At 38.1% G+C, this 11,076-nt stretch overlaps 1 protein-coding gene across 3 annotated transcripts in view; it reads right to left on the bottom strand.

The window, feature by feature from the left end:
* Window positions 1–2,356: 2,356 nt before the first annotated feature.
* gnb1a (guanine nucleotide binding protein (G protein), beta polypeptide 1a) overlaps window positions 2,357–11,076 on the bottom strand; it is a 43,051-nt gene continuing 34,331 nt past the window's right edge. For all 3 annotated transcript variants that reach the window (XM_042491135.2, XM_088082433.1, XM_088082432.1), the window contains exons 7-11: window positions 10,539–10,605; window positions 9,961–10,162; window positions 8,916–9,132; window positions 5,568–5,683; window positions 2,357–4,470 (exon numbers count right to left, since the gene is read on the bottom strand). In XM_042491135.2, the coding sequence (XP_042347069.1) occupies window positions 5,577–5,683; window positions 8,916–9,132; window positions 9,961–10,162; window positions 10,539–10,605 (593 nt within the window). In that variant the 3' untranslated portion in view covers window positions 2,357–4,470; window positions 5,568–5,576. The remainder of the gene's footprint in view (window positions 4,471–5,567; window positions 5,684–8,915; window positions 9,133–9,960; window positions 10,163–10,538; window positions 10,606–11,076) is intronic.

Raw genomic sequence — 11,076 nt, 5'->3', positions numbered from 1 at the left:
AGATTAAAATACTTAATAAAGTACACAAATTGAAATTTGTCTTTTTAAGTGTGAAATAGCCAAAAGATTTTTGACAGATCTGGAGTCTCACTCAGTCTTCTTCTTAAACCTCAGGGATATCACGTTATTATGATAATCGAGACAATAGTGCTCTCGAATATCTAATGAATTTTGTTATTGCAAATGCTAAATTTTTCATTCATCAAAATTCCCTCAACCACCTCCTATACTGTATCTCTCCTTCTGGAACTGAAAGCTCTCCTTAAGTCACTCAGCATAATAAAAAACAGTAACAAAAAAACAGTTAAGCTTTTGGAAAATTATGTTAATTTCGTACCCAAATCCTCTGACTGAATGTACCTTTTTATATTTGTATAGACCAACATGTATATTTGTATGTTTGTATCCATTTATCTTTCTTTTAATATGTTTTGTTTCTTTATTTATTTACCTATTTATTTTCTCACCTGCATATTTGTCAGTATTGTTTTTACCATTTGTATTCAGATAAACTGTATATTGTTTTCTTTTTTTTCTGTGGTTGTACCCGATGTTTTGTAAGTTTGGTTTGTCAATAAAAAAAAACAGACCTATATAATTACAGCATAATACATTTTACACAATTATTAGGATTGCCAAACATTTGCCAGTTTGTCAAAACAGATTAGGATATTTTTGATAGAAAATGAATAGAAGTATTTCTCCTTTTTTTGCTCAGTTGTTTACGTATAATTGTATATGCTCAATTTAGAACATCAAATTGTGTGATTTTGAAGAAGAAGATCAGTGTCACAAACTGGCCACTGGTACTTTTTCCAGTTTGTCCAAATAGTGATGGTCCCGTTGCATCATTGGACAGTGATGCAATAGGACTGAATGTGGTTTGACCGCTCTGCATGGCCGGAATAACTTGCTTGAGGCAAAGATCAGGCAAACGAATTAGGTGCTGGCCCTCTATTGACCTCTGGGAATCTGACCTGAGGCTTTCGGGGAACTTGTCCACTTTGTTTGGTTGGTATCTAATTTTGGCAACGAGCACACGTTTTAGGTTTTTTTCTCCCAAATATACACTAATGTTTTCTTTATAGTAGTCAAGTGAGTTCCTAACCTGTAAACCACAGCATGATAGCGCCACTGTCTGGCGCTTTTCACACAGATACATCACATTGGTTGACACATAGTTATTTCCTTGTCCTTAAGGTCACAGAAACAAATAAATGGAACATCAAAATGTTTGCTTTCTTCACCTGCACTCATCTTCTATTTTATGTCAGCCAACCCACTGTTAGGTCTGGTTGGCACAAATGTACAACATAACTTTACAAATCATTTAATTTAAGAAAACATTTAAAACATACGTATTGTTTTACAGCTGACACCTTAACTTTTCATTTGATGCTGGTTAGATGATTCTAACATAGATTAAGTCTCAGAAATAAGGCGGAGTCTGCCATGTTTAATAAACACAACTGCATGTAAAATTGTTGTGCACATTAAAATAGGGATCTTGACACTTGAAACATGACGTGACCTCACGTGAAATATAATCAATATTGTCCCTTAAAGCAAACTACTTGACTCAATATGTCATAGACATGCACAGTATACAACGACAGGACACGGGGGATCAAAATCTGTCACATCAGCATTGAGCATGCAGCGAAAAGTATTTCACCTTCTAAAATAGCACCAGCAACCAGCCATTCATTAATACGTTACAAGCAGGTACATCTTGTTTAGGCCATTTGAGCTTACAATTGAGGCATAGTATTTAAATTTTGTCTTGTGTTTTTAACAAGTGCTTTAGTTTAACAATTCTGTAAAATTATTAAAATCACATTCCACTACTTTAAAACAATATAGATTATGTACCTACAAATTGGTTTACAATGTTTAAAATCCCTTCTTGCATTTTATACTAATATCCAGGAGGGGGCGACAAAAAGTCAGGAAGTATTTCCAAGAGAAGTGAAGATGGAGTCACACTCAGTAAATGTGAGCATACATGTATGTTCTCTTCATGTGAATTTACAGAACAGACACATCGCAATATTACCATCATACTGTGCAGTTTTCATTTCTATCCTCACAGTTATTACACATACACACACACAAACAAACAGGACTATAAGGTGTGCCTTTAGGCATAATTGCTGATGACCAAACTGCATGGCAGCCAGCAGGAAGAGAGAAAAGCAACCATGTGCGAGTGACTATAGAGAGAAGCCAGGCTGGTTCAACAGTGGATAAGAAATTGTTTATTTAACTTGAACATAATTACAAGGAAACCAAACAGTCTGCAACATTCTAGCTTCAGTGGTAACCGCTCTAAGTGAATCACACTCAACACAGTAGGTCATCTCAAACTGCTTTTTATTACATCTTAAATAACAGTACATTTTAATATAGTTTCTATCTTGCATCCAGCTTTCGGTTGTACACTGACTGACTTTAAAATTAAATACAAAAGGTGAAAAGGGAACAGTGGGGGTGCAGAGCTCTACAGTTATTTGATGGAGAAAGAGAGAAAAGGAAAGGGAATTTAATTAATTTTTAATATTTTTTATTTCATTTTATTTTTTGCCAACTCCAGGCCTAACGCACAATTACAGCACATTTTTTGTACAGAATGTCGCAGAGAAAAAACAGAATGGAAAAAATGTCACTACTGCTAAAGAAAGAGCGTCTCTGTTTACAAGGAGAAGGGAACAACAGAAAATTCTGCCATTCAGATGCTGCAAGATTTTTTTTTTCATTTTTTATTAAAGGACAGAAAAAAACCTGTTATAAAATGTTTTTCTTTGTAAGTGGAATTTTGTTTGCTACAGAAGGAATGAAAATGTATTTGTTCCATTTGAGATTGTGTATGTTTAGGTGAATGAATGTACGTATGCATGTGTGTACAATTTAAACATTTACGTTACTTCTTAATTTGTGGAATCCCTCCCAAGTATGGACCAAGTAACCGTTTATGTTGCAGGGTTTGCTTCTCAAGTGCATAGCTTTGACATTTTAGTTGAATCATGTATGCACGGAGTAGCCAAAAACAAAAAGGAAAAAAAAAAAAGAAAAGAAAAGAAAAAAGGAAAATATAAATACCATTGTATTGATATATTCAACAGGTTATTTTCTTAAAGAAAAACATCAAAGGACTTAATTCCATATGCACCTTTTTAAGCAATTCTACAGCATGCGATTCTAAGAGATAACCCACCCATGGCAGACAACCAAAATCTTTTTTTTTTCGTTTTTAACTTAAAAAGTTTCAATATCATTATTTTCAAACATTGATTTATACAACATGTCATTCACAGAGTAGTAACTGCGTTTCCAAGCACGGAATGGGCACCTCTGTTAAAAGAGAAACGTCCGGATTGCAACCGGGCTAAAGTGGAGGTACTCCCTACCCGACCAAATCACATCACCGGTCCCAACCATGGGCAACAGAAACCAGGGAAAACAAAACTAAATTAAAAGAGAAAAAAAAATGAATAAAAAAGAGGGGCGGGGTGGATTATGATCCGATGGGTTAATCTTCATTTAATTATTCTACACTGTTGCCAGACAAAAAGGTGTAAGAATGGTTAAAATGGTTTGTTTTTTTGTTGTTTTTCGTTTTAAAAACGAGCATTCATTATCATAAACAGCATGTGCTTGGTTAGTTAACTTTTTTTTTCTTTAGACATTATTCTATATATGCAAAGTTTAATTTTTGTGCAAACAAAGATTTGTGGACTACACTGGAAAAAAAGAAACAGTAAAAGTATCATGGGACTAAATATACAGAAGGGCCAGAAGTGGCTTGAGGACTCCCTGTTGAAGCTCAATTCTCTCGCTTTGTTCTCCAGTGGGATAAAGCTGGATTTAAAAATGACATGATCTGGAGGTTCATCTAGTTTTCAACTTAAAAACATTCTCTAAAATGTGTAAAGACTAGGAAATAAAACAAAGCTTTGATCCTCGTTTTAAACATTAACTGACAGTTCACTGATCTACTTCTCTTTAACAAAAAAGAATAATGAACACAAAAAAAAGAAAAGAAACGTGGCCAAAAAGCTATTAAGAGTTAGATCACTGTCAAGTAATAACCTTCACTCAGACCTGTGTGTAATGAGGACGCAGGACACGTTTGCTTGGTGGCGGCAGCGGTGGGGTGTTTGCATTTTCACTTACTACAATACCAGACCATGGTCATGGGAGGAATGCACAATTTTCCCCTCCGTTCCATTTTGAAACCACTAAATTCCTCAAGCTTTTTTTTTTCTCTTTTTTTGTAGCTGAATGAGTGACAGACAATTGTGCTCTTTTAAATGAGAAGGAGAGAGAGAGAGAGAATTTTTGCCCTTGATAGTTTTTTTGGGGTGTATGGAGTCAGTATCATGGTGTTTTTGAAAAGATTGGATATGCAATAAAATCGAACATTGTGATGTTGGAATGGTCTTCCACTCAACTTTGGAGTCCAGATGCCATCTGGAAACAAACAACAGAAAAAAAACAAACAAATTATATTATTATTATGATTATTATTATAACAAATCTCTAACTGACCAGACAGCTATAAAGTTATTAAATCAAGGGTTTGATCAAAAGTGCATTTCTCCTAGTTTTATGCCATTACAAACATTCACAAACCGCAGACAGAAACGGCTCACATGTTTATTTTCTTGTGTTTAACATCTAAAGTCTCGAACTACATCACTTTGAGATTTGACATTTGAGAAGCTATGAAAATAAATAAGGCAGATCTGACAGAAAACAGTCACTGCATGGTAAAAACAAAAAGAAAACATCTAACTGGATGAAAAAAGAGATGAAACACAGAAGCTCTCACGTAAGATCATTTATTTGTGTGAGGCTGACGTGATTTAAAGGTATATTATGTGGGACTGTCGTTTACTGTTGGTAAACGCTCGCCTATGACAGTAAAAGCCAACCCCAGATTCATTCTCTGTGTTTAACCTGCTGTATTTGTGTGTTTTTGTTTGCTGTATTTTGGAATCCTGCTGCTGACCTCCAGGGTTCCCACACATTTTCATGGACAAAATTTTCAAACTTTTCCATGACGTTTCAAGGACCCATAAAAAATTCCCACAAACATTCATGACATTTAACCCCAAAAGAACTGTATAGTACACTTTACTCTGAATGTTGATTAGGCTTAAGCAAAACAGAGCTATGTTATATCTACGGAAAATAAATTCACTGTTATGTTACCTCGTGTAGATTCACCCCGGAAGATTACTGTAGCAGTTTTATAACACACAACAAACTTTCATGTCTTTTTCAAAACTTTTTTATGAATTTCAGGACCGTGGGAAGGGCTTGCTACATCACTGTCTTCTTTTAAATCACTTTTTAAGACTTATTTATATCAAAAGACATTCCTATGATTTCTCTTTTTTTAATTTAAAATCCTATGCCTCTAAATTTGGTGCCTGTGTCATATGTTGCACCTTAATTCCAAACCCCCAGATGGCAGTAAATACAAACTCTATAGGAGGCTCCATTTAGCTGATGCTGTTTCTGAACCATTCAGCAGAAACTGTTCCTCCCAGTTCATCACTTACCTTCAGACTCTAGTTCCAGATCTTGAGGAAGCTGTCCCAGGACCCTGTTGCCACTGCCATACCATCGTCGGTCACACCCAAGCAGCTCACCCGGTTATCGTGACCAGCCAGGACACCTGCAGAGACAGCAGAGGCTGAGACACAGCAAAAACAACAACAACAACACCTGCTGTCTGATGATAGCTGAGCCTTGGAAAATGGAATTACTGGATATCAGCAAGAGGTGTAAGTGACAAAACAATATGTTTGTAATTTCTACATTAGTGACATGTCTGTGGAGATTCCTTAAGGGTAAAACATGGGGGAGAGCAGACTAGTTCTGATGCCTGCCTGCCTGATATGTTGGTTCAAACCACAAAGAGCAGTCTATATTCCAGATGCCTCTTTCTGAGCTTTTAGACTTATTGCAGTTTATATTGACCAAATATGCTGATAATCAATATTCCACCTAACAATGGATCAAATAAGTGTGTGTGTGTGTATTTGGAATAGCTTGCTAAGATGTGGTGATCCCTGATCCCTAACCCACTATGCAGTCAATAGCTGTAAAGTATTCATGCCTCCACTGGGGCTCTTCGCTGCTGGAGCAGGTGATGCTCGCCGCACTCCCTGATGTATATGAATACCTTCTATACAGTGAAATAACAAAACCATGGATCTTCTTCTGTTTTGCCTCATACAGGCTCATTATCGATGCCAATCGACTGGCGCAAAAACTGTCTCTAAGGAAGGTGCTTCCAGCTCAATAGTGTTTTAAAAGAATAAGGATGTGTCACTTCTACACGATGGCATAATCCAGTCTATTGTTACGTTATCTGGTGCAGCAGCAGTATCTGACCTGCTGCTCTTTGGTAAAGGGCAATGCAAGCAGTGTTTGAGTTTAACATTGTGGCACGTACCTGTCTGCTGTAATGTCACATTTCAAGCAGTGGTGTTAGAAGAAAATAATGCTCAAAAGAATTTTGCAATAAGAAGTTGCTGTTTTGTAGTCTTGCATACCCTGACCTCGACAGCACTGTGTCTGTGCTTGAGAAAGATCTGGAAGCATCATTTAATCACTCTGCTATGGGGTGAAAAACACTCTGGCTTGTTTTGATTTCTCTTAAGCAATCACAATTGTCCTGGGTAGCGCTAAGACCAGGATGCAGCAACGGTGCCCTTACAAAATAGTGTTGGAGGGTACATACAAAGTGACTGTTAGCATCACATAACCCGACCTAACCGTTATTAATAGGTTTAACCAGCCATTCGGCATCAGTGTGAATTTGTTGAGACTTTTTAACGGCTCAGTGCTGGGTGTTCCAACTGTTTGCTGTTGTTTTTTCGGTAGCAAAGGGGATTTTAAAAAAAGTAAAATGAAGAAAGCAAATGGGAGAGCAATATTTTTTCATAATACAAGTTAAATTAGAAAAAGCATGACAAGTGCCTATAAAAGGCTCAGAATGAAAACAAACCTCTACAAATCACCCTAAATGTATTTGGACTGCTGATGTAATTATAAAGCAAGGAAACCTGTGGCAGCTGTACTGTACCTGGATAGGTCTTCATCAAATTAACACACAATCTAAAGCCTGATTCTTCTTTGCAAAACTGCTTCATTTCAGTCAGGTTTGATGGGGAGCTACATTCACAAGCATGGCAGGTTTTATGTGTTTTTACTGACGTGATGTTTGACTTGCGCCAAATACAGCAGTCAATGTGATGGCCAAAGCTTTGGTAAGATCATCACTAATTTTTCTTCTGCTTTTTCCCTGTATTCCAGACTTGCCCTCTGGCAATCACTAATCCAGATGTCATGTGAGTTTTTTCAGGGATCATCAAGCTGCAACTTGTGAAGCAGCAGGCAGGAAAGAGTTGATGTGTGACAATGTCTCCCATCGTAGCCCTGCAGCCCTGCAGCCCTGCAGCTCCCTCAGGGTGACCACAGACCTCTTGGTGGCTCGCAGTATTCAGTGTCTTCAATGCCTTTCCTGACAGATATTCAGTTTTTTTTTTTTTATATAACTATGTTTGGAAATGTTCTGTTGCTTTCATGATGTAGTTTCTGACATAAGAATTGACTAACCAGCTGTTCAACCTTCAGGATAAAGACATATAAAATCAAAAAACTATACCAGGGGTCATCAATTACATTTGTCCAAAGGCCAAAATCTTTCTAAGTAGGCACTGTGGGGGGGCAACCTTTAACAGATATTTAAAAAAAAATGATTTAAACCATATTAACCTGTAATTGTTCAACTTTTAATAAATTATTGTTTAATAGTACAATTATTTTACTAATTAAAACATAAATGGAACAACATGTTAAAAGAGAGCTATGAGTGTGTCCCCATCCATCCCTGTGTAGATGATACCATAAAATATTTTTTTAACTTCCTAACTTCTTATTTCATTAATATTCTTCTGGCTGGATGGGAGGCTTTGGCGGGCTTGATCACTGATCTATAGTCATATTATTAAAAAGTCTTGGGAAAGCACAGCATAACAGCAGATTTGTATATTGGAATATACTAACACCTTTTACAATTTATAGTTAGAAAGCGCACAATAAATTCATTTTCAGCTAAACAACACATCTTAAATCAACCTGTGATAAATGCCTCTTGGAGTCTTGTAACTCTTGCACTGGATCAATAATCTCTCTTATGGATCAATTGGACAATTCTCAGAAGTTAGGTATTGGCCAGTCATGTCGTCCACCTCCGATGTGACTGAGGTTCCCTTACCTGACGAGAATTTGTCCAAGTTGATGTATTAATTTACCCATATTACTGAGGAGGCACTCTGATGGGACTCATGAAAGCTCCATGGTTAGTATGTTATGTTTGTTCACTGTAAACCTGCCTCACCCAGCAGAGCAAAGACCCACACCCGGATGATCTTACAGCTATCACTCTGTAAAGGTCAAAACAATTAGTCTACGATAAACACCACTACTTTATGTTGAGGTATACACACTTTCCCTAAACATGTTTCAGGTACTTCTCCTTCAGTTAGTGATTTTCTACTGCACCTGCACTTCAGGTTGGTGGTGTACTGTTGTTGGTATTTACCCAATATGTCTAAATTTCCAAAACCACCTGACAGCCACTTCTGAAACAGCTGTTCAGGTGTACAGAGGTGAAAACAAGGAGAGCTCCAAGAGAGCTGCAGATTGTCCTCCACATTCTTCACTTCTGGCTTCCTCCACTGTCTGCCCTTTTGCCTTAGGAGCTGTTAACTCACCCAAAACATGTATTGTGTCCAGTGTCTGTCAGATATGATTTTGGTATGTTTCGGTTTTGGCAGAAGAACACCAGCACAAGATATTCAACTAGCTCTGCTCTTTCGCCCTGTATAGTGGCTTACCTGCACGATCGGCCTTCAAAGTGTCCCAAACGTTGCAGTTGAAATCGTCGTAGCCAGCCAGCAGTAGACGGCCACTCTTGGAGAATGCCACAGAGGTGATACCGCAGATGATGTTGTCATGTGAGTAAACCATCAGCTCCTGGTCAGCACGCAGGTCAAACAGCCGGCAAGTGGCGTCGTCTGAACCCGTGGCAAATGCGTTGCCATTGGGGAAGAACTGCAACAAAAGGTCAAAGAGATTTTTAAGTGTTTTTACTTTTGTGCATTCTTTCCAACTATTAAAATGCCTTTACTGCTTCCTCCAAGGAGATTTTGCATTTCTTTGTCAGCGGGATTACGGAAGAACTACTGACTCAATCTCCACAAAAGTTGGTCGAAGGGTTTAGGAAAATCCATTAAAAAAATCCATTTAATTTTGGCGCAGATCTGAATCCTGGGGAGGATAAACAAATTATTTTTCACTTTTGCTAACGATGCGAGTTGGGGCATTTGGCCTCGGTAGAGGTCTGGGCTTTCTGAGTGTCACTGTAGTTTAGATATTGTGTGTAGTTTTTTTTATTTTCCTGAGGTTGTCTAACGTTAACTTGCCACACCTTTTCCTATGCTGTTGGTCCCTAAAAAGCATAAATATGTGACACCAAATCAAACCATTCAGTCATCTCTGACATAGCAGAGCAAATTGATTACTTGTGCAGAAAAAATCCTAGAAAATGCACAACTAAAAACGTTCTGCGTCTCTTTTTGACACATACATTTTGCAGCAGGAAGTTCTACCACTTCCATTCAAATGACACCACTGACACAACTTTGAAAGGCGAACAGTCAAATGCAGTGTCACTGTAAGGGCCAGCATCCACAGAATAGCATATCAAGATGCAGAATAATCGGCATCTTGATACGCAATTTAAAAATTATGAACTAACCCGAAAATACTCTCAAGGAAGATTTGCTTTGACAAAATGGACTTGTACATGCCTTGAATGGCTTGAGACACAAAACCCTGATATATTTTGTATGTAGCATGTAAAAACGTGTGTGAACTTACGCAGATAGCATTGATGTCCGACTCGTGGCCAGTGAAGGTCTGTCGGCACATTCCTTCTCTGATGTCCCAGAGCTTGGCCGAGGCATCGCAGGCTCCAGACACAAACAGCCTGGTGTCGGGCGCCAGAGAGAGACTCATGACATCACCGGTGTGACCGGCAAATGTAGTTGTCTGCTGACCAGTCTCAATGTCCCACAGAGCACTGCAAGTAAGCAGAAAAAACATTGTCAAATTACAGCTGCAATAAATGAAAAAACACCAACAGCAATTTGAAAATTGTGAAGAAGTGTCATTCAAGAAGAGAACTGATTGACCCAGGACTTGATGCTGGTAGCTGTCTGAGTAGCCCCTGTAGATCCAGCACTTGGGGCTTCACTTGGTTTTTACGTTTTACGTCAGTGCTAATTGAGAATTTTAGTGTAAATCTTTGTGACTGATATGGCTATAATGTACCATAAGTTAAAGAAACCTCGATACCTGACTGCATTTTGTTAGACAGGTATTAAGTTAACTTTATGTTGATTTTTTGAGGTGGTAGTTTGTGTGGGTCTTGTCTTGGGTGCAGTATCAGAACTCACCAGGTGGTGTCTCCAGAGCTGGTGACAATCTGGTTGTCATCCAGGAAGCGACAGCAGGACAGGTAACCTGACGAAAATCAAACACACTGATTGAATAGCTCATTCCTGATGGACTGTCCTTTATTTAGTATTAAGAAGTAAAGGCTTCATTTCCTCACTGTCTGCAGAGAGATAGAAATTTTAATCCAAAATATCATCACACCCTCAGAGAATGCTGTGTGCACTTGGTGTAGGGGAGATGAATTGACTAATTCACTACGAGAAACAAAAAAAAAAAACAAAAACAAAAAAAGCTGTAGGGTATCTCCTGGTTCATAACTTGCTTCCATAATTCATCCTTTACGAGCTGGTAGAGTGTACATACCCCTCCCTATAGCGAGGGAACTAGAACTAAAATGCTGACACACTTCCTGCATCATGTGACACTGATCAGATGAATGCTCCTTGCCTAAGAGCTCAACACTTTCATTAGTTTGAGCTGGGATATGGCTCGACCAGCTCCTGTTTTTATGGAGAGACACAACATGTGACTGGTATC

This window comes from Plectropomus leopardus, chromosome 9 (assembly GCF_026936395.1).
Source record: "Plectropomus leopardus strain MGB_pleo_1.0 chromosome 9, ASM2693639v1, whole genome shotgun sequence".
Classification (NCBI taxonomy): domain Eukaryota; kingdom Metazoa; phylum Chordata; class Actinopteri; order Perciformes; family Serranidae; genus Plectropomus; species Plectropomus leopardus.
The sequence above is the reverse complement of the archived record's forward strand: the minus strand, read 5'-3'. Positions and strand labels throughout refer to the sequence as shown.